Here is a 25,046-nt window from a genome sequence, read left to right as displayed (position 1 = left end):
GTCTTATCAAAGGAATAGGGCAATTGGACTATCTTGGTACTATACAATGGGGGTAAGTTCATTGTTATTGTTCTGTGTTACTAATTTTGTATGAATAAACTTTTGTATCATTTTATATATCTGTTTATATACTTGAACTTACCCCCATTGTACTGTCCCGAGATAGTCCAATTGCCCTATTCCTTTGAAGAGACCTGGTTGTGGACCAGGCTCCTGTCCCCTTTATCTCTAAAGTTTCTGGATGATGGTACAATTCTGTTTACATTCCCTACTTATTTTTTATTTAAAATAGAGGCTACTCTTATTTCTCCATAGGAAACCATGCTAAAACACGCTGGTTCACACCTATGCATTTTCTAGCGCATTTTCATTTTTGCAGAAACACACTACAGTCCATTTAACGTGGTTTCCTATAGATGTAGTTCACATCTGTGCATTTTATGGAAAAGGGCCAGGGACTGTTTTTATGGTTTTTGGTTTCATAAACTTCGAAAAAAAAAAGGGGTACTAGAAAAAGTAACCAAAGTTCGGATTTTTAAGGCAAGGAAACAAAGTAACAAAAATAATTGAAAAAAGTACATAGTATGATTACAGTATTCAAAAAAATTTAAAAATCATATAAGAATGATACAATTTGTACAGTGAGCCTTTGTACGTCTACCCATTTCGCCATAAGGCTTCTTCAGGGCGATAAAGGGTCAGAGATATAGCAAAAAGGGGGAGAGCGAATTTCACTATTTTTAGGTGGACTAGGCCTCATGTACAAATAATCAATGGTTAGAAGGTCACCAGAGATGTAGAATATTTCCAACAAACTACTTCTGAGTAAATAAAAGTTATGGCAGGGGCAGGTGTGCATCTCATAATAGATAAATAGCACTTATCACATTAGTGTACAGCACTAGCCTGTCTCCCAGGGGCATACTCTTTAATCTCAGAACCTGTACCTTTCTATTAAAGGTACTTTTTGCTAGTCAGGTTATATTATACCCCAGCAGTATCGTTGAATTTCAATGGCATTTTTCCTTTGTGGACCTTAGACATTGAAGTGCTATTTATCTATTATGAGATGCACACCTGCCCCTTCCATAGTAACATTTATTTACTCACAAGTAGTTTGTTGGAAATATTCTACATCTCTGGTGACCTTCTAACCACTGGATATTTGTACATGAGGCCTAGTCCACCTAAAGATAGTGAGATTCGCTCTCCCCCCTTTTTCTTTTCTGTTATATCTCTGAACCTTGATCATCCTGAAGAAGCCTTACGGTGAAACGTGTAGACGTACAAGGGCTCACTGTACAAATTTTATCATTCTTATATGATTTAAAAAAAAAAATTAAATACTGTAATCATACCATGTACTTTTTTCAATACATATTATTTTTGGTACTTACCGTATTTGTTTCCTTGCCTTATAAGTCTAACCTTTGGTTACTGTTTCCTAGTACCCCTTTTTTTACCCTCTAATTTACTGATGTGGCATTATGAGTGCTGTTTTCTTTTTCAGTTCCATAGACTTCAATGGACCAAAAACATGCATTGAAAAACGCAAAATGCACCTTGGATATGTAAACTGCAACCTGCATAGGTGTAAATCAGGCCTTAAAGGTTTACCTCTACTATGAACCATATGGATAATTGATAAGGTCTATAGACCTAAACGTGTTATATTTCATCCCCATAATTCGGTCTGCTTGTGATTATGAAGACGTGATGCAGAAATAAAGGCATATAGGAAAAAAAAAAGGAATGTACAGACTGAATACTACAATTACATTTATAAGTTGCTTCTAGTGATCAGAGGATTTTTCATACTAGAAGTTCTTTAAGGAGAAGGACGGATTTAGAAACACGCAGCGCCGCTAGAATTAGGAAGTATACCATTTCCTTTCTGATTCCCATTTCCTGTGAAAACCTCAAAAGATGAAATGAGGCTTCATACAAGAAGGGGGTTTCCACCTTCCCCTGAGATATGTCCAGTCCCTGCTAGAGACCCAAATACTGACTTCCAGCCCTGAATGTCCATACTCCGGCACATCCCCCGGCACTGAGAGCCTTCCTATTTCAAGAGTATGTAAACCCAACACTTCATATTCCTGATATATGACTAGGGCTGCAACTAACGATTATTTTCATAATTGATTAGTTGCCCAATTATTGTTTCCATTAATCGATTAATAACCTTAAAAAAGTGTGGTGTATAATTTAGTTAATATGCAAAGTTTAAAAAAAAAAAGGCAATTTATTCTTAAATATCTCTATATGCAGTGGTAAATATAAATAACCAACTGTATCCTTAGGGAGTAATATCTTTAATCCACTCTGAGAATAACAGATAGAAGAGATATACTGTAGATACTGTTAGAGGAGATATACTGCATATACTATTAGAGGAGGTATACTGCATATACTATTAGCCCTTGTACACACGGTCGAAGATTCTGACAACCAAATCCGTCGGATTTTGTCCGAATGATCTTGTCCGAAACTGTTGCATACACACGGTCGGACAAAGTTGTCGGAAAATCCAATCGTTCAGAACGTGATGACGTAATTTCGTTACGATGGGACTACATTCAGGCTAGTAGCCAATAGCTTTGATGTAGGAATTTGATCTGAGCATGCGTGGCACTTGGTCCGATCGGAATTCTCTACACATGATCGGAGTATGTCCGATCGGAGCATTTTGTCGGAAAATATTTCCGGCAAGTTGGAAAATTTGGTCTGACGGATATTCCGACGGAAACAGTCCGATGCAGACCACACACAGTCGGAATCTCCGATCGTGTGTACAAGGGCTTAGAGGAGATATGCTGTATATACTATTAGAATAGATATACTGTATATACTATTAGAGGATATATACTGTTAGATGAGATATACTGTATATACTGTTAGAGGAGGTATACTTTCATAGGAGATATACAGTATATGCTATTAGAGGAGATATACAGTATATCTTATTAGAAGAGATATACCGTATATACCATTAGAAGAGATATACTGTATATGCTGTTAGAGGTTGAATCTAGTAAATATCATCAGATATTTAAAAGAAAAAAAGTTAAAGCCTGTTTTGCAGATTTTTAAACAGAACTGTAATATATTATATGTTGGGCATACAAAACCAAAAATGTCTTCCTTCAAAAAAAAAAAAAAAAATGATTTTTTATTTCATCCGGTTCCCAACCGACTTCCTGCACATATACGTCGGCAGAATGGCACGGCTGGGCAAAGAAACGTACCCGTACATTACTTTGAATTTCCCGCAGTGCACGCGCGTGCCTGCCGAGAGCTCCGTGACCGTGGTCGCAGGTCCCACGGACTCAATTGCCGCGTGGATACCCGCGATCGTGTCACGGAGCTCAAAAATAGGGAGATGCTGTTTACATCAGCAAAAATTTTTTTTTTATAAAAATGCCATAAAACTATCCCCTATTTTGTAGACGCTATAACTTTTGCGCAAACCAATCAATAAATGCTTATTGCGATTTTTTTTAACCAAAAATATGTAGAAAAATACGTATCGGCCTAAAGGGGGAAATTTTTTTTAAATATATTTTTGGGGGATATTTATTATAGAAAAAAGTAAAAAATAATGCGTTTTTTTCAAAATTGTCGCTCTTTGTTTGTCTATAGCGGAAAAAATAAAAACCGTAGGGGTGATCAAATACCACCAAAAAAATTGCTCTATTTGTGGGAAAAAAAGGACATCAATTTTGTTTGGGAGCCACGTCGCATGACCATGCAATTGTCAGTTAAAGCGACGCAGTGCCGAATCGCAAAAAACGCTCTGGTCAGGAAGGGGGTAAATCCTTCCGGGGCTGAAGTGGTTAAGAACGTTTGTTCGATTTTTTTAATTGTTAGTGGGGTCAAATTGACATTTGTTTTCAACCACAATGACTGGAAAATTTAGAAATAGAAAACCTCTTGGTCAAAAGGAATTTTCAGACAGTGTATGTGGTTTTCGTTCAGAGATGACATTTGTTTTAAAACACAATGTTAAAAGCAAGTGAATATGTCAAACATTCTTTCATTCAGCGAATGTACAAAGATTTTTCGTCTGAAAATTGATCCGTGTGGCCAGCGTAAGGCTCGGTACACCAATATGCAGTTTGCTTCTGATCTGTTTCTGCGGTGCATTTTTCTGTGCGTTTAGATTTTTTGCGCATGTGATTTTGCTGCGATTTGCATTTTTGCATTTTTTATGCCTATTTTTGGCCAATTTGTTGTTGGGCAGATAAAAAAAAACACAAATTGCTGAAAAAATGCATTACATGCTTTTCTGTAGCTTCTCCATTGAAGTATATTGAACCAAAAAAGCACCGTTTTATGTTGAAAAAAGTCCCCGACCCTTTCCAAATACGCAGCAGCTGAAAAAAGCATAGATGTGAACGTTAAATGAACTGTAGTGCGTTTCTGCAAAAAGCACCAAAAAACACAGAGGTGTGAACCAGGTCTAAGACGTTTAGTAACATAATGGGGTTAAAATAAATAAATAAAAAATTAGCCCTTTATAGTACAAAAAGAGCAAATAATCGCTACTCTAAAGGGTTTATTTTTTTTTATTGTGAAACAGTGAAAGTAATATTTACAGTAACGATTACCGTATATACTCGAGTATAGGCCGACCCGAATATAAGCCGAGGCCCCCAATTTACCCCCAAAAAAACTGGCAAACTTATTGACTCGTGTATAAGCCGAGGGTAAGACATGCCTGTCCATCCCTGTGTGTGTGTCCGTCCATCCCTGTGTGTCCGTCCATCCCTGTGTGTCCGTCCATCCCTGTGTGTCCGTCCATCCATCCCTGTGTGTGTGTCCATCCATCCATCCATCCCTGTGTGTGTGTGTCTCCATCCATCCATCCATCCATCCCTGTGTGTGTGTCTCCATCCATCCATCCATCCCTGTGTGTGTGTGTATCCATCCGTGTGTGTGTGTGTGTGTGTGTGTGTGTGTGTGTGTGTGTGTGTGTGTGTGTGTGTGTGTGTGTGTGTGTGTGTGTGTCCAGCCTACCTGTGTCCCGAGCCTTTGTCCCGAGCCTCCGTCCCGTGCCGAGCCTCCTTGCCTCCGTGCCTCGCCGCCGTGCCTTGCCTCCGTCCCGTCCCGTCCCGTGCCGTGCCTTGCCTTGCCTCCGTCCCGTGCCCTCTTCGTTCGTCGGTGCCTCGGCGGCCATTGTAAAATTCAAAAGCTGCGCCGCCGCCTTCGCCTGTGATAGGCGGAACACTGAATTTCCCAGCAGCCTGTGTTCCGCCTATCACGTACATCGTATCATCCTCGTCCGTAGTACGAGGATGATACGATGTCCGTGATAGGCGGAACACAGGCTGCTGGGAAATTCAGTGTTCCGCCTATCACAGGCGAAGGCGGAGCCGGAGGCGCGGCTTTTGAACTATAGAATGGCCGCTGTCTGTCTGCTCGACACGCTGATCGAGCGGGCAGACAGCGATGACTCGAGTATAAGCCGAGGGGGGCACTTTCAGCCTCAAAAAAGAGGCTGAAAATCTCGGCTTATACTCGAGTATATACGGTATGTGCTCTTTTTGTACTCTAAAGGGCTCGTTTTAGTTTTTTTTAACCACATTATGTTACTGGCCGATTAATCGAGTATGAAAATAGTAATCGCTTAATTTCATAATCGATTAGTTGTCAATTAATTGTTTTGGCCTTATATATGACTACTGTACTTGTATGAAAAAGTATCCTGTTCTCTTTGTATTGTTTCCTTTGTGTGAAATCCCTGGTGTTCCTACCAGTCCCCCTGCGTTCCTATTAAAAACTGACCACACTAAGCAGGAGAACACAGCGTGATCAGTTCTCTAGCTGTGCTGGGAACTCAGTGTGCTTTCCTCCATTGATCAGACTTGTCCTGACACACCCACTCCTGTACAGCTATTCACTGAGAAGTTCAGTGTAATGCGGTTTCTCCTTATCCAACTTTTATGCAACTGACAACAGAGGTCATGTGATAATTTATAAATAAAAACAGGTGACAAATGGTATTTATAATTTATGTACATACTCCAATGTTTTGCTTTTCATTTTTATTTTAAACTGAATGAGTTGTTTTACAAGGTGGAGGTTTACAATCACTTTAATAGATTGGGGGGGGGGGGGGGGGGGGGTCAGAGCTCAGGCTTTGTAAATGGAGGCGTCTTTTAAATATTGAGTGCCCTGGTACTGGTAGGGCACTGATCAGATATTGCAGGTACCGCTAGATACCCGCTTAAAGTGTTTGTCATGGTTTGGCTTTTCCTAAAGTGGCACATCTAACAATAACTGGCTACAGTGAGGGGAAAAAAGTATTTGATCCCCTGCTGATTTTGTACGTTTGCCCACTGACAAAGAAATAATCAGTCTATAATTTTAATGGTAGGTTTATTATAACAGTGAGCGACAGAACAACAATAAAAATATCCATAAAAATGCATTTCAAAAACGTTATAAATTGATTTGCATTTTAATGAAATAAGTATTTGACCCCCTATCAGCAAGATTTCTGGCTCCCAGATGCCTTCTATACAGGTAACAAGCTGAGATTAGGAGCACTCTCTTAAAGGGAGTGCTTCCTAATCTCAGCTTGTTACTTGTATAAAAGACACCTGCCCACAAAAGCAATCCGATTCCAATCTCTCCACCATGACCAAGACCAAAGAGCTGTCCAAGGATGTCAGGGAAAAGATTGTAGACCTACTCAAGGCTAAAATGGGCTACAAGACCATTGCCAAGCAGCTTGGTGAGAGAGGGTGACAATAGTTGGTGCGATTATTCGCAAATGAAAGAAACACAAAATACCCATCAATCTCCCTCAGTCTGGGGCCCCGTGCAAGATTTCACCTCATGGAGTTTCAAAGATCATGAGAACATTGAGGAATCAGCCCAGAACAACACGGGAGAAGCTTGTCAATGATCTGAAGGCAGCTGGGACCATAGTCACCAAGATAACAATTGGTAACACACTACGCCACGAAGGACTGAAATCCTGCAGTGCCCACAAAGTCCCCCTGCTCAAGAAAGCACATGTACAGGGCCATCTGAAGTTTGCTAATGAAGATCTGAATGATTCAGAGGAGAACTGGGTAAAAGTGTTGTGGTCAACTCAACTCACCATGTTTGGAGGAGGAGGAATGCTGCCTATGACCCCAAGAACACCATCCCAACCGTCCAACATGGAGGTGGAAACATTATGCTTTGGGTTTTTTTTTTTCTGATAAGGGGACAGGACAAGTTCACTACATCAAAGGGACGATAGATGGGGCCATGTACAGTTGGGTGAGAGCCTCCTTCCCTCAGCCAGGGCATTGAAAATGGGTCGTGGATGGGTAATCCAGCATGACAATGACCCAAAATACACGGCCAAGGCAACAAAGGTCTGCCTCAAGAAAAAGCACATTAAGGTCATGGAGTGGCCTAGCCAGTCTGCAGACCATAATCCCATAAAAAATATGTGGAGGGAGCTGAAGGTTTGAGTTACCAAACAACAGCCTCGAAACCTTAATAACTTGGAGAGGATCTGCATAGAGGAGTGGGACAAAATCTCTCCTGAGATGTGTGCAAACCCGGTGGCCGACTACAAGAAACATCTGACCTCTGTGATTGCCAACAAGGGTTTTGCCACCAAGTACTAAGTCAGGTTTTGCAAAGGGATCAAATACTTATTTCACCCATTATAATGCAAATCAGTTTATAACTTTTTGGAAATGCATTTTTCTGGATATTTTGTTTTTATTCTGTCTCTCATTGTTAAAATAAACCTACCATTAAAATTATAGACTGATCATTTCTTTGTCAGTGGGCAAATTTACAAAATCAGCAGGGGATCAAATATTTTTTTCCCCCACTGTACGATCGATCAGCGGGTGTACGTTTATGATTTTTTTTTCTTCATTCAGCCAGACATGCCGGTCTCCTTGGAGTTCCTGTCCCTCTATCTCAGTGACAAAAAACACTTGTGCTATATGTGTGAAAATGAAATGTTTACCCGGTTGTTATAGTTATGCTTCCAAATATTACAGTATATGCTTTTATGTATACATATATGTCTATTTGTACAAATACAATAAAAATGCCTCTATTCTGTATAACTATGCTATTTATTTATTCTGCCTTTTTGCATTTTCATTAGACCCATCTAGCTCCAGAAAAAGCACGCCCAGAACGCAAAACTAGTCAAACATGAATTTTTTTTAACAAATGAAAAGTAGAATTGATATACCCTGGTTCGACTTTTCTTAACCCCTTACCAATTATTCTAGAATTGTACCTGTTTAGATTACCTTATGTTATTGTAGTCAGGTAAGTGTTAAACTTTAGGAATTCTCTGGCCCACCGGGCCAGTCCATCGACTGGACCCTGGACCACTAGTTAGTCACTGAGATTTTTTTAGCCATATTCACTGACGTATATATTTTTTATTTGTCTATGTCTCTAATCTTTGCCACCATTTCGTAAAATAAAATAAACTGCCTTTTTTAGAAAAAAGTATACCTAAAGAAGTCCATTCTTCTCAATCTTCCAATGTTTCATTCAGCCAGAAGCAATAAATGCGTTTATCAGCTTTGTAAAGCAATAAAAATCTTTCTGGAAACAGAGTATAGGTCGAGGCCTGAAGGCAAAGAAACTGACAGAGGCTGGTTGAAGTAGTACTGATAATTCATTTATACTGTACAGTATGTAGAAGTAGTATTACATTCATTTATACTGTATATAGAAGTAATAATACATTTATACTGTGTATAGAAGTAGTATTACATTCATTTATACTGTATGTAGAATTAATAATACATTTATACTGTATATAGAAGTAGTATTACATTCATTTATACTGTATAGTAGAAGTAGTAATATGTTTATACTGTATATAGAAGTAGTATTACATTCAGTTATACTGTATATAGAAGTACTATTAAATTCAGATATACTGTATATTAAAGTAGTATTGAATTCAGTTATTGTATATTGAAGTATTATTGAATTCCATTATATTGTATACTGTATTGAAGTAGCATTCAGTTCAGCCTTCATAAGTCATCTTTGTAAATTACATCTATGGGGCTCTAGCACCTAGATTTTCCAGCTCTAAAGAGCTCAATCTCTCAAGAACAGCTCCTGACTGGAGTTTGGCAAGTTTTGCTCCCCGATGGGTCCTCACTGCTGCCCTAGACTCCCTTTCTTAGCTGCTGCTGCCCTAGACTCCCTTCCTTGGGTGCCGCTGCCCTAGACTCCCTTCCTTGGGTGCCGCTGCCCTAGACTCCCTTCCTTGGGTGCCGCTGCCCTAGACTCCCTTCCTTGGGTGCCACTGCCCTAGACTCCCTCCCTTGGGTGCCGATGCTCTAGACTCTCTTCCTTAGGTGATGCTGCCCTAGACTCTCTTCCTTAGGTGATGCTGCCCTAGACTCCCTTCCTTTGGTGCTTTGGAGTTTTTGGCAAGTTTTGCTCCCCAATGGGTCTTTACTACTTCCCTAGACTCCCCTCCTTAGGTGCTGCTGCCCTGGACTCCCCTCCTTAGGTGCTGCTGCCCTGGACCCCCCTCCTTAGGTGCTGCTGCCCTGGACTCCCTTCCTTAGGTGCTGCTACTCATTAAAACTGGTAAATCTCTCCACTAGAGACAAGCCATAGACATTATTTATGGTTTATGAAATCTGAACTCCAGCCTGACATAAAACTTTACCATTTAATCTAGCCATGGAATAGTTAACAAAGTAAATGTTCACACTTGGATACCCTTTTTGACCTGCTACAATTTAGCAATGGGCCTACTGATTAAGCACTACCCTACTTAGGACAGGGGTATTGGGGATCATTCCAAATCCTATCTTAAGTAAATAGTAAACACATAAGTATTTCAACTATGCATATAGACGTTTACCAAGTTTTTCACTTTTGGAAGTTTTACATATCTGAGTTTTACCTATTTAAATGTTTTTGGGAGCCTAGTTTTAAGCCTGTCAGGTGGAAAAGCAGCGTCAAGCAACCAACAGATCTCCAGCTTTGTGGAACTACAAGTATCAGCATGCCCTACAGAGTAACTGGTCGACTTTATACACTCCCTTTCTGGTAGGCCATGCTAAAATTTGTAGTTCTACAACATCTCCAGATTTACTGGACTAAAAGGTCAGTCCAACCAAGGGAGCAGTAATCTCAAGTAGGTTTCTTTAATCCTTTCCGACTTTCCAGCAGTGAGATCTTCCAATAGAGTTCCTAGCTTTATCACCCCCATATGGTCATTACCAAGGCAAGCAAAAGTGTTTTGCTGGGGTCTCATTCCTCCTGCTGAATTGTTGGCAAAGGAAAATGAAAGTAGAATCCAGTGATATTAGGGAGATCCTCAAGTAAAGTGTGGCAACGAGATCTTACCAGCTTAAGCCATAGACATGAATAAAAATACCTGATGGGTTATTTAAACCCCCCAAAAAAGATAAGATATCACATCTGTGTGTGTTTACCCTTATTTACTAATTATTCCCATTCTGATGGAAACATCTGCACTGATAGGAAGAGACTTGATCAGAAGCAAACACTCATTTTTCCAACAGGAATGCACAGGGCTGACACCACTACCGATATACCACATAATAAAGGATGGGAGGAATTCCAATAAAAAGCAGAAAGCCCTTTAACTACAGCCTGCTGAAATTCCCTAATTGCTTAATTATTCATGCAGAGACCCATTTTCCTATGAGAAAGTCACACAGGCTGAATTTGATACATTGAAGAAAAAAAAAAAAAAAACACAAAGAAAAAAAAACACAAAAACACCCAACAGCATAACTAAAAAGTACCTTGTTCTTCCAAGATTCCGATCTTCTTGTCTCCAGAGCTGACGTCCGCTTTACGGCTTTTCCTGGATCTTAAAAAATGGAAAGCACGGCCTTTTAACATTATACCTGCACCATGAACGTCTTCTGATAGAGCAAATACAGGAAGTGTCATTCAGATATGGTTAAGTTCCTGTTACACTGACAAAGTTTTAACGCTTTGCTGTATGAATCAAACGAACACAAAAAGACTCATGCTCATACTTTCCTGTTCTGCGGCCACAGGCCACGTGACCTGTCACTCAGCTGGTGACTGTACATGGCTATTGATGGATAGGAGGTTAGCACATCTGCCATACAGCACTGGGATAACGGGTCTGAATCGCAGGAGGAACACTAAACTTGAACTCAAGGCAGATATAAAGTGTACAAATGAATGTAACTACGTATATATTAAAGTGACCCTGCCATTGTTATAAAAGCAACCAAAACTCATACCCTGCAAACGAAGAAGGTCAATCTCCTGCTTCCCATGCTGTCAAACACCACTATCCACCAAGCCAGCTAATGCCGCGTACACACAAGCAAATTATCCGGCGTACTTAGTCCGGCAAACAATCCGGCAGATAGTCCGGCGGACTTTCTACCGAACGGACTTGGCCACACACGGACACACAGAAAGTCCGGCGTTTGCTAGCGCGATGACGTACAGCACGTACGACGGGACTAGAAAAGGAAGTTCAATAGCCAGTAGCCAATAGCTTCCTTTTCGTACTTGCTTCTGAGCACGCGTCATTCTTAGTCCGCCGGACTAGCATACTGGCGAACGTATTGTCCACTGAAAACCAAGTCCGACGGAAAGATTGGACTGCAAAAATACTTTCTAAGTCTGACAGACTTTACGCTGGAAAAGTCAGCTGAAGCCCACACACGATCGAATTGTCTGGTGAAATGCGTTTTGGCGGACTAAGTATGCCGGAAAATTTGATCGTGTGTACGCAGCATTAGAAATACACAGTTATAGTAGTGCCAATTGCCTGCCCTCCTTTTAGGAGCCACTGGTTCCTCAAAGTCATTACAAGGCACAGCAGTGATGTGGACATTGGCAGGAGTGTAACATGCCCTGGGAGGTGGTTGTTAGGCCAGATCCTACCCCAGGGGGCCTGCATTGACAGCTTTCAGCCAGAGTGATTAAAAGCCTGAGCTCTGGCTCCCATTCCACAGCCAAAAGGTCTTTAGCATAGGGAATACAGGACTACTATTCAACAGAGTTGCCTGCGACTCCAAAACAATGGTTTCAGGCCAGGTCCATCAGAGGCTGACTATCTGGGCCCACCTGCCCCAAACTCAATGGGATCATGGGTTTTGTTATCACATCACCAGGCACGCAAACAACAATTCTCCTAACCACCAACAGTCTCCAGCCTGAGCCCTAGTGTTCACACTCATTTCCTGTTTTCTGGGTATAGGACACTGAATTGACGAGGCTCAGTCTACTTCTTGCTGGACATTTTCTTTTCTTTGGCAACAGGCTTTATAACAGTCCATACAGCATGGTATTTAGCAGATCAAAGTGACGTAGCTAGCATCAGTCCATAAATTCATGGTTCCATCACACATGGTTCTATACAGCACTATCCCCACTCACACTTACAGAGTGCTCCAGCTTCCTGGCATAGCCTACTAAGCAAAGAGGACCACAGCCAGGAGAAAGGCCCATACAAGATAGTCTACACCAGGGTTTCTTAACCAGGGCACCATGGAACCCAGAGGTATCTAGTGGTTCCTTGAACAATGAGCAGTTTCTGCATTTCAGATAAGTTCCCACTGGCATAAATAATCATTTTAGCCATCTGTAAGGGGCATTTCTTATCAATGACCACAAGCGTACAGAGCATTCTTCCTACTAGCCATAAGACTAATGTGTAATGAGTTGTAGATTTTGTCATATTTAGCAGAGGTTCCCTGGGACTGGAACTTTTTTTTAAGGGCTACCCGTGTTGAAATGGTTGAGAAATGCTTGTCTACACTATTAAAGATGCATGCCCTTGAACTCTGACAGGGGCCTAGATACTATCCACCCTCAGGAGTTGCTTCCCTACTATACCACCACTGACTATGACTCCCTAGGACTCTCTTTTACCTACAACTAAGGAGATGGTAACCTTTATGCCCCCCATGCACACTGTCAGATTTTCCGATGGAAAATGTCCGATGGAACCTACACATGGTCAGAATTTCCGCCAAAAAGCTCCCATCGGACATTTTCCGTCGGAAAATCTGACAATGTGTATTTCTATGTGAATTTCAATTGCACAAAATTTGAGATCTGGTTCTACGTTGTCGGAAATTCCGATCGTGTGTACACAATTCCAACGCACAAAGTTCCACGCATGCTCAGAATCAAGCAGAAGAGCCGCACTGGCTATTGAACTTAATTTTTCTCGGCTTGTTATACGTGTTGTATGTCACCGCGTTCTTGAAGTTCGCAATTTCCGACCAACTTTGTGTGACCATGTGTTTGCAAGACAAGTTTGAGCCAAAATCCGTTGGAAAAAATCCATGGATTTTGTTGTCGGAATGTCCAATCAATGTCCGATAAGGTGTACGGGGCATTAGAGGGAAAAACAAATGGCACCCTAGACCCAACTTAGGCAACAAAATTGTCCTACAAGAAGAGCCAACAAGCTCTATGTTGGTTGGACACAGGAGGTCAACACTCCTGAAAGGATTGGCTTCCCAGGAGACTTTGAGAGACAATTCCTCAACATTGGAGTACTGCTGGACAGTGCGGGCCCCACAAAAGGTTGACAAAAATCTTATTTTGCAGGGTATGAGTTTTGGCCATTTTTATATTCATTATATGGTAGCTCTAATATGACATTAAATGTGTTTTTTTTTTTAAATGAAAGCAGTGTAAAAACCTGAATTTGACCTGGTAGCAGCCGTATATTTATCTGCCAAACTTTCCTGTTTGGCCTTCTGAGAGCTGCATGGCCTCTACAGCTAATGTCTCCTGGCTGAGCTCTGCTTCCATTAATTTTTATGGAAAGACTGTCCATCACTGATGAATAATAGATGATCTTGACATTGGAATGAATATAGATTCTTCTGTGCAGCACAGCCTGACCTGAAGACATTCAGCGAAGACTCTGTGCAACTCCCACCGGGCCACACAATGAATAAATAAAAGTTAAGGGGGTTGCCAGGAGGGGGTATTTAAGCTATAAATGTACTAAAAGAACAAATATCCTTTAGGGGGTTCATTACGGTTTGTATAATGACCACATGCTTGTGTGCATTGTGTAGGGGGTGGTGTGATATGTTTTCTTTTTGCTTTTTTTATTTTTGTTAAATTGTTAAACAAAAATGGCACCCGATTCAGTTCCTTGCACTACAGTGCATTATAAGACATGATGTTGACATGCGTTTTTTGTGCGTTGTGTAAAGCTTTGTTTATAGGGGTGGCAGAGGGGCAGTAAAAATAGGCATTTAAGCCATGGTTTTACAAAAAACTGCCCACTCAACTGCCCACCAAAATCATAATATGCAACCAGAGTGGGTCTTACTCATGCCACGGCATGTGATGCTTTGCTTCACAGGTGTGGCACATTTAACTCGGCCTGCTGACTTTAAGAAAAAGCACCACCTGTCAAACTTGCCAATTGGGGTCAACTCGACTACGCCACAACTGCAAGCCAAAATGACTGCAGAATTCCAAAACAAAATCAATACAAGGTCATCGGGTCTTCCATGTTTCCCTCCTCGCTGGGAGCCAAGCAAGGGTCACATAAGAGGCCTTCCCCAGGGTGGGTTCTTCTCAGCTGCACTTGGCACTTTAAATAGGGTGATTTGTCTTACATGGGGGGGGGGGATACCTTTACTGGAACAACCGACTGATCTCTAATAATCTCTCACAATGTTTCTGTACATTACCACGGTCACTTGTGCATTTGAGAGGGACATGCAGAGCCCTTGCCCTATCCACCTGCCCAGCGTATGAACGCTACCTCAAACCCAAAGCGTTATTGGGTCCTGCCATACACCTAGCACTGATTTCATGCGTGCTCTTCACTTAACTCTTCCTCTTCCATACTTGTGTACAGGTTGACGGCCTCGGCAGTCCAGATCCTCTCCCGTTGCCATGGGAGACGGGCAACATCTCCATCGCTGCAAAAAGGCCATCTCACCTGTCACATGTACACACTAACGACAGGCTTCTAGAAAACCCTTCGTTACCCTTGGTAACCAATTGTATCTTCACACTGTATGAACTCTTGTACCATAATCTTCATACCCCAATGTGCTTAACAACCAGAGCTGCAACTATATATGCCAGTTACTTGTATTGCACCCCTTTAGTAACTTCAGGCCAGGCAAGAGCAATGTTTCATAAGCTTTACTTGAATAAATGAACATGTTGAAATAGACAGACGACAGTCTGCAATAAAGTGCAAACATTCCCTATCATTCATAGTCCCTAACTTCAGGCTTGTGGCTGCCCCAGCATACCTGCATAGGAAAGAGTCCATCTTTGGGAGATCCCACAGTTGGTGTCTTCAGGAAGGACTGAAAGCCCTAGCAATTCCCTCCAAGGTAGTGGGAACTCTGCACATCACTGGAAACCCAGAATCCATTAACTGCAGGGAGCGGGCCCAACCAAACTGAACCGGATGGAACCGAACAAACAGAATACAGAGACAAGAACCCCTTGGGGGGGGTGGGGTCGGGCCCAAAATAAACCACCTAGAAAACCCCTGAAAGCACAATCAATATCCCAGCTGCGGCAGCGTTAATCACTACCTACCTACAAGCGATCTACCACGGACTGCACTTCAGATGGGCGGTAGGGACTGTCATCTGTCTTAGAAGACAATAGTTTTCTATGTGTCCATATATTGAGCCTGCGTTGACTGATGCTAATCAACACAGCTCAATGCATTTGGTGTCATTAAACCCTTAAAAGTAAGCGCAACAGGCGTGCTACTCTGATCTGTTTAATGCAATAACTAGAACATTCCTTTGCCACTGCTATTAAAGTAACCAAGAATAAAGCTGAACTCTGGGCACAAAACCTTTCATTTAAATATATGCCTCAATAGCCACAAAGGATATAAATTCACTTTGTGTGCATCAAAAGCATTTTCAAACGCAGGTATTACCTTGTTAAAGTGGTAGTGACACTATCACTGTGCTGTCCATAGCCTGTGGGCCCAACAGCCCCACCCTCTACAAGCTGCCTGCAGAAGACTATAAGAGGGGGCGGAGACAAGACCAGTCCCCCTGCGCAAGGTGACAGAACAGCAGTGACCGGTCTTTCTTACAGGAAGTTTCTGCACAGAGGCAACTTTCACACTGGATTACTGCACAGATTTGGAACAAATACACAAAGCCCACCGAGATTAAAGGAAGAATACATGACTTTTGTATTTAGGTAACTTTGGCTTGTCCCGGAATTCAGCTTTTAAGTAGGGTTGTCCTGATACCAAGTTTTTTGCAGGAATACTCGTGCAAATGATCCTGGTGCCTAGTCCAATACCTGGACACTCAGGCGGCAGGGGAAGTTATAATCATGACAGCTGCTTCTCCTCATCTCCCCTCCGCAGCTTTCAGATGCATTATTGAAAGCCACCAGGGAGATCGTGATTATAACTTCCCCCCACCGCCGCTACCTATTGTTCCCGAGTGTCCCCTGTATCCTTCTCCGGCTCCCCTCTGTGTCCTCCCTCTCCGTGCGCTCCTCCGGTCCCACCCCATCCTTCTCCAATCATCCCCTATCCTCCTCCGGTCCCCTTCTGTGTGGTCCTACGGTTGTCTTCCTCCATGAGCTCCTCCGCCCGCCCCCCCGTCCACCTCCGATCCCCCCTGAACTCCTCTGATCCCCCTCCGCGAGCTCCTCCGCCCCCCGTCCACCTCCGATACCCCCCTGAACTCCTCCGATCCCCCTCTGTGAGCTCCTTCCCCATCCACCTCTGATCCCCCCTCAACTCCTCCGATATGCCCTCCTTCGCACCCCCTCGAACTCCTCCGCCTCCCCTTCCACCTCCGATCTGCCCTCCTGTCCTCCTTTGATCCCCCTCCTTGAGCTACTCCTCCCCCCCGTCCACCTCCGATCCCCCTCTGTGAGCTCCACCGCCCCCCCCCCCGTCCACCTCCGATCCCCCCTGAACTCCTCCGATCTGCCCTGTCCTCCTCCAATCCCCCTCCGTGAGCTCCTCCCCCATCCACCTCCGATCCCCCCTGAACTCCTCCGATCTGCCCCCCTGTCCTCCTCCGCTCCCCCTCCGTGAGCTCCTCCCCCCCCCCGTCCACCCTGAACTCCTCCGATCTGCCCCCCTGTCCTCCTGTCCTCCTCCGCCCCCCCGTCCACCTCTGATCCCCCCTGAACTCCTCTGATCTGTCCCCTCGTCGTCCTTCGATCCACCCCTCCGTCCCCCCCCCGTCCTCCTCTGATACTCCTCCGTGAGCTCCTCCGATCCACCCCCCGTCGTCCTCCGATCCACCCCCCGTCCTCCTCCGATTCCCCTCCGTGAGCTCCTCTGCCCCCCCTCGTCCTCCTCCGATCTGCCCCCCTCCTCCTCCAATCCCACTCCATGCGCTCTTCCGATCCCCCCCTTCCTTCTCTGAACCCCCTCCGTGTGCTCCCCCCCAATCTATTAATCTTTAATAGGCTATTATATTGTTGTCTCAATATTTCCCTTCAATCCTTTCATTCAACTCTTTTCCTCAGAGCCCAGGTTGTCTTGGACCTGCCTCAGCCTGTGATTGGACAGTGAAGGAAGAAGCAGCACAGCGATGAGCTCATTTTTCTGTTAATCCGCTCCCTCCTCCTATCAACATTATTCTTGTCAAAACAGGAACCAATTGGCTCCTTGTGATGCTTCTTCCTCTCACACTCAAGCTCTACTGTACAAGGACTGCAACCAAGTTAAATGTGGGTATTTACACTACTTACATATAACTAATACATTTTTTGTGCGTTAAAGTGGTTCTAATGGCAGAGAATTTTTTTTGCTATTGGGGACACTCAGCCCGCGGAGGGGGGGGTTCTGGACCACCAGTGGGGGACCCAAAAAGAAGAGAATTGGGGCTGCTCTGTGCAAAACCATTGCACAGAGCAGGTTTGTTATTTTTTTTCAAATGATAACCTTTCAAATCACTTTAATGTTTATAGAGCTGCATTCATCTGTGTCTATTACATCTGCATAGAGATCATCTTTACTGTACTAGTACTTGATCACCCACGGAAGTAATCAATACACCCCTATTTCTACTCTCTATGTAACTTTAATATTTTGTCATGTGTGTTAGAATATCCCAATCCCAAGTCTGCAGATTTAAATCCTGCCTTTGTACTAACCCGTCATTGCATAACATCAGCCTAATAATTAGAGAACATTTACCTTAGAAGGTAACCAGCCAGGATAATGAGCGCAAAGCAGACCAGCAAAGGTACCAGAACTGATGTTAATATAGAATTGGTGCTGGGCTCAGTGGGTTCTATAGTATCTGGGGGAAAAAAAAGAAAAATTGAAATCAATCAGAGAGCAACTCCAGACAACACATAAAATCAATCATTCAATAAATAGTTTGCAAGGAACCGGTTTTTGGAGTCAGATACCTGTGTGAGAAGGCTCAGCCTGAAGCTGCCGTTCTCTGACTACCAGGTCGCACGCTAGTTGCCGAATAATGAAACTGAATCTATCCAGCTTTGGAATTAATGTGAAGCCAAAGAGTCACCGTTTGCAAGTTTTTTGCTTCCTGACTGGTTATCTGTAAAGCAGAAAGCCCCACCAATCCATCTACCATTCTCTGCAGACAACTTAACCGCTTCAGCCCCAGAATATTTTAGCCCCCCTTCCTGACCAGAACACTTTGTGATTCGGCTGCGTGACGTGGCACCCAAACAAAATTGACGTCCTTTTTTTTACCACAAATAGAGCTTTCTTTTTGTGGTATTTGATCACCTCTGCGGTTTTTATTTTTTTCACTATAAACAAAAAAAAGCGACAATTTTGAAAAAAAAAAACACAATATTTTTTACTCTTTGCTATAATAAATATCCCCCAAAAATATATAAAAAAAAAAATATTTTTTCCTCAGCTTAGACCAGTGATGGTGAACCTTGGTACTCCAGATGTTTTGGAACTACGTTTCCCATGATGCTCATGCACTCTGCAGTGTAGTTGAGCATCATGGGAAATGTAGTTCCAAAACATCTGAGGTGCCAAGGTTCTCCATCACTGGTTTAGGCCGATATGTATTCTTCTACATATTTTTGGTAAAAAAAAAAAAAAAATAATCGCAATAAGCATATATTGATTGGTTTGCACAAAAGTTATAGCGTCTACAAAATAGGGAAAAGGACAGGATGTCAGACCTGCTTCCTGATTGGCCAAAGCGCCAGGCCTGGATGCCTGTCGCTTAGGCAAAGCAGCGAGGGGAAGTGCGCTGGAGCCGCCGCTCTGAGAGGATCTCCACCTGACAGTGCTGCAGTAAGTCCCCTCGGCTGGGCCAGAGCCACGGGAGTGGTGGGTTCTGGTGCCGGAGCCACGATCCACACGCAGGGGATGTCGGAGCTGCAGCCGCAATCTGCGAAGTGGGGTGGGGGGATATGATGGGCACAGGTAGCTGCATTTGATGAGCATAATGGCTCCGTTTGATGAGTATAATGGCTCCATTTGATGGACACAAGGCTGCATTTGATGGGCACAATGGCTGCGTTGCATTTGATGGGAAAGTGGCTGCGTTTGATGGGTGCAAGTGGCTGCGTTTGATGGGCGCAAGTGGCTGCGTTTGATGGGCGCAAGTGGCTGTGTTTGATGGGCGCAAGTGGCTGTGTTTGATGGGCGCAAGTGGCTGTGTTTGATGGGCGCAAGTGGCTGTGTTTGATGGGCGCAAGTGGCTGTGTTTGATGGGCGCAAGTGGCTGCGTTTGATGGGGGCAAGTGGCTGTGTTTGGTGGGCATAAGTGGCTGCGTTTCATGGGCACAAGGGGCTGCATTTCATGGGCACAAGGGGCTGCATTTCATGGGCACAAGGGGCTGCATTTCATGGGCACAAGGGGCTGCATTTCATGGGCACAAGGGGCAACATTTCATGGGCACAGATGGCTGCATATGATGGGCACAAGTGGCTGCATATGATGGGCACAAGTGGCTGCATATGATGGGCACAAGTGGCTGCATATGATGGGCACAGTGAGACTGCAATTGATGGGGGGGTTCAGTATATTTCAGTTTGCTTGTGCACCCCCAAAAATTTTTGAGCACAAGCCGCCACCGGTATGCTCACACCTTAAGGAGTTACTTTCACTGGAACTAAGGGGCCAAGTCCAACCCCTGAAAAACAACCCACAACCTAATCCCCCCTCCACCAAATGATTTGGACCAGTGCACAAAGCAAGGTCCATAAAGACATGGGCGAGTTTGAAGAGGAGGAACTTGACCTCAACCCGATAGAACACTTTTGGGATGAATTGGAACAGAGACTGCGAGCCAGGCCTTCTCGTCCAACATCCATGCCTGACCTCACAAATGCGCTTCTGGAAGAATGGTCAAACATTCACATAGACACACTCCTAAACCTTGTGGACAGCCTTCCCAGAAGAGTTGAAGTTGTTATAGGAGCAAAGGGTGGGCCAACTCAATATTGAACCCTACGGACTGAGACTGGGATGCCATTAAAGTTCATGTGCGTGTAAAGGCAGGTGTCCCAATACTTTTGACAATATAGTGTACTTTCCTATCTATTTACTAATGCTAGCTGCATAAGGATTACAAATAGTCAATGTTGATTGAGAGAGTGAAGTTCTGCTTTAAACAGGCAAGAGTTTAAAACGTAACACTTCATAACCGTCTGGAAATCTCCATAGACCACAAAGCCCTCCGCAACAGCAACATTCTAATGACTTCAGGTTATCCCTTAAACACTCTTTATTTCTGGCTTCGTCAGCCCCCGAGGGAAGAACATTCATCGATTGTACAAGCTGGAGGGGCTGAATGTTACTTTGCAAGCTGTTTTCTCCCCTTCCCCTGGGTGTCATTTTCTGCTAGTCTTGACGTTTAGATCAGTATGAGAACCAGGCGTGTAACAAGGGACTGCCTGCACCATTCCGTCTGCAGAGACCAGGTACAAGATCTACAGGAACCCTGCTCAGTCCTTATTCTATACAGTCCGACAGTTTGCTTCAAGGAGTCCCCGTCCTCATGCCACCAAAACACTGGTGCCCGTCCTCATGCCACCAAAACACTGGTGCCCGTCCTCATGCCACCAAAACACTGGTGCCCGTCCTCATGCCACCAAAACACTGGTGCCCGTCCTCATGCCACCAAAACACAGGTCCCCATCCTCATATCACCAAAACACAGGTCCCCATCCTCATGTCACCAAAACACAGGTCCCCATCCTCATGTCACCAAAACACAGGTCCCCGTCCTCATGCCACCAAAAACACTGGTCCCCGTCCTCATGCCACCAAAAACACTGGTCCCCGTCCTCATGTCACCAAAACACTGGTCCCCGTCCTCATGTCACCAAAACACTGGTCCCTGTCCTCATGCCACCAAAACACTGGTCCCTGTCCTCATGCCACCAAAAACACTGGTCCCCGTCCTCATGTCACCAAAATACTGGTCCCCGTCCTCATGCCACCAAAACACTGGTCCCCGTCCTCATGCCACCAAAAACACTGGTCCCCGTCCTCATGCCACCAAAACACTGGCCCCCGTCCTCATGTCACCAAAACACTGGCCCCCGTCCTCATGTCACCAAAACACTGGCCCCCGTCCTCATGTCACCAAAACACTGGTGCCCGTCCTCATGTCACCAAAACACTGGTGCCCGTCCTCATGTCACCAAAACACTGGTCCCCGTCCTCATGTCACCAAAACACTGGTCCCCGTCCTCATGTCACCAAAACACTGGTCCCCGTCCTCATGTCACCAAAACACTGGTCCCCGTCCTCATGCCACCAAAAACACTGGTCCCCGTCCTCATGTCACCAAAAACACTGGTCCCCGTCCTCATGTCACCAAAATACTGGTCCCTGTCCTCATGCCACCAAAAACACTGGTCCCCGTCCTCATGTCACCAAAACACTGGTGCCCGTCCTCATGTCACCAAAACACTGGTGCCCGTCCTCATGTCACCAAAACACTGGTGCCCGTCCTCATGTCACCAAAACACTGGTGCCCGTCCTCATGTCACCAAAACACTGGTGCCCGTCCTCATGTCACCAAAACACTGGTCCCCGTCCTCATGCCACCAAAACACTGGTCCCCGTCCTCATGTCACCAAAACACTGGTCCCCGTCCTCATGTCACCAAAACACTGGTGCCCGTCCTCATGCCACCATAACACCGGTTATTCATAAAGTAATGATGATATGCAACGTGAAGTAACCTCTAAAGGCCAATGGTAGGAATCAGCTGATAGCCAAGTCAATGACACAAGTACATAAATACATTAATATTCATCCCTTTCCCCCATAATGTGATCATATCTCAGCAAAAAATCTCCCCGCTCAAATAAAAAAATAAATAAAAATAAAATACCAGCACTAATCTGCATGCCCAAACCCCAAAGCATAAACTCCCCTTGCAAGCCAAAATTCTCATTAACCACTTGCAGACTGGAAGATTATCCCCCTTAATTACCAGGTCATTTTTTGCAATACGGCACTGCATCGCTTTAACTGACAATTGCGCGGTCATATGACATGGTACACAACCAAAATTGAAGGGAGATCTCTACAATGGGACGCAGAAGGGGAAAAAAAAAACTGACAGGGGTTATAACCTTCCCATGCTCTATTCAAAATTAAGAAAACTGTTTTGCCTATGGTTTTTACCCCCTTCCTGACGAGAGCACTTTTTGCGATTTGGCACTGCGGTGCTTTAACTGACAATTGTGCGGTTGTGCGATGTGGCTCCCAAACAAAATTGACGTCCTTTTTTTCCAAGAAATAGATCTTTCTTTTGGTGGTATTTGATCACCTCTGCGGTTTTTATTTTTTGCAAAGTGTCATTTCTTCAGTGTTGTCACATGAAAAGATAAAATAAGAATAAAATATTTACAAAAATGTGAGGGGTGTACTCACTTTTGTGATATACTGTAGAATGTTCCTAAAATGTACACTTCTGAAAATGTGATTCACGTATTAGATGTTATCAACCTTTTTTTTTTTCTGTACTTGTACACTTTTTATTCAATTTAATAAAGTTTTGTGTTTTTAGTTACGTCCTTCTACTCTCCCCCATGCTCAGTACACTCTCCGATAATTGCCTCTCCACCCCGGAACAGAACAAATGCCCATTCTGTTGCTTTTGTTATATTGTTCTCGGTGGACCGAAGACCTTGGGATCTGTTGCTGTAGAGTTCCATTGTTAAAGTTGGGCTTTTCTCCACAGCTTTCACCCCATTCTTAACCTAACGACCTCTTCTAATCTAAATAAGTAATCAGCATTTTGACCTCATTATAATTGTATTACCACAGCCAGAAGTTATTGTTTGCTAGACGTTGAATTACAGTAAAATTGTGGGAGGAAAGCTAAGTGGCTATTTCCTGCTATATCGATCGTATTCATCTAACACTGACCATAGATGTATAAGAAATGGACAGGCTTAAGCGGCTATTTAACATCTAAATATAGAAAAGCTGTGTAAAAAATTATATTCGTGCACGGAGTGGTTTATTAAATGTGTATCGAAACCCAGAAACCAAAATGTAATATATTGCAGCTGGTCAGTGCTTAGATATGGTGGCTGCATTCGTTTTCCTTTTTTCTAGGTTACCTTTATTTTTACCTGGTGTAATTACCTGCCTGTAACACACGTCCTGTCCTGGGGTGACACAACACTCCCTAACCATAATGTATCCATGGTATTCAATAAAAGCACAGTAGTTACTGATTGGTAGCCAAAATGTGATCATAATTTACAATCTTAAGTTATTGATGGCATCTCTATTTCCATCATGTAATCTCCCGATTTGATCAATGAACAAAATTTCATAGTGCTGCCGATTGATGAAAAATTATCAAAATTATTCTGACTTGGTCAATCATCCCAGTTTCTTGGAGTTCAATTGAAATGTAATCCAAATTGGTCGGAAGGGACATATGCCAATTCGATTGTTTGCCGACTTTTGATTATTTTCATCAAAAGACATATCGATGAGGCCCCATTCAAGCTTAGCGTAGGGTGAATGTGTGCTTTCAGGCCTGGTTCATAACCGATGCATTTGTTAGCGCGTTTTCAGTTTTGCAGAAACACGCTACAGTCCATTTAACATGGTTTCCTTTGGGTCACGTTCACATCTGTGCATTTTAGGGAACGGGCCAGGGACTTTTTTCTAGCTTTTGGTTCCATAGACTTCAATGGATCAAAAATGTGTATTGAAAAATGCAACATGTGCCTGTACTATGCAAACTGTAACCTATATTAGGTGTGAAGCAGGCCTTAAAGGCATTTTTGGTGCATTTTTTGCATGTTTCCGTGTATTGCACATAGGGCAGCCGATTCACTTGAATGCATGACGAACATACCAAAGAAGCTCCGTAAACTTTCAGGCGTAGAGCTTTGCACATTGTTTAGGTGTGTTTGTTGTGCGTTTTGAAGCTGGTATCTGCAGGACTTATTAATAAATGGTTGTGGAACGAATCATCTGATTTTCCATTATTTCTTATGGTGAAATTTGCTTTGATATACAAGTGCTTTGGATTACAAGCACGTTTCCAGAACTAATTATGCTTGCAATCCAAGGTTTCACTGTATATTAATGCCAGGGACAGATAAAGTATATGTTTTCCTGTACTTTCGGTATAGTTGTGTTTTCCAGTTGCAGCTGTCGTCTCCAGTATTACAAATCTCTACCGTGATGGCTTTGTGGGAACAGCACTCCGCTAAACTGCAGTGTGAAGTGCGGAGTGCTCTCTTATGCATTATTGAATCTACAATTGAGCCATGAAGGATCTCTGAGCATCCGCTCTGTTCTCATTACACGCCACTTCAGACCGCGCTGTGCTTTTGGACTGTTTTTCCCATAAGGGACAGCGGTGTAGTAGAAGGGGAGTCGGCGTTGCCTTGACAACACAAAAATAAATGGGGAGCGAGCAACATTTGTTCTGGGATTTCTAAGCATCCTTTTATCTGTAAAAGCACAAGTCTCTGTGTGTAATGTATCTGGAGTCTATTATTTCATATATTAGGTAAATAGAATTGTCTTCCTTCCAGAATTCCATGGCCTTTTTTTTTTCTATTCAGCTGCGTAACCCACCTACTTTTT

At 43.5% G+C, this 25,046-nt stretch overlaps 1 protein-coding gene across 1 annotated transcript in view; it reads right to left on the bottom strand.

Annotated features, from left to right (window-relative positions):
- PTPRE (protein tyrosine phosphatase receptor type E) overlaps positions 1-25,046 on the bottom strand; it is a gene marked incomplete in the record, with an annotated part of 298,322 nt that overhangs the window by 124,984 nt on the left and 148,292 nt on the right. Inside the window, 2 exon segments of the mRNA XM_077455513.1 lie at positions 10,785-10,852; positions 18,164-18,269. Of these exon segments, the coding sequence (XP_077311639.1) occupies positions 10,785-10,852; positions 18,164-18,269 (174 nt within the window).

Source organism: Lithobates pipiens, unplaced genomic scaffold (genome assembly GCF_037356315.1).
Source record: "Lithobates pipiens isolate NorthernLeopardFrog02 unplaced genomic scaffold, aLitPip1_a1.2 Scaffold_25, whole genome shotgun sequence".
NCBI classification, from domain to species: Eukaryota; Metazoa; Chordata; class Amphibia; order Anura; family Ranidae; genus Lithobates; species Lithobates pipiens.
This window is presented reverse-complemented; position numbering and strand designations above follow the sequence as displayed.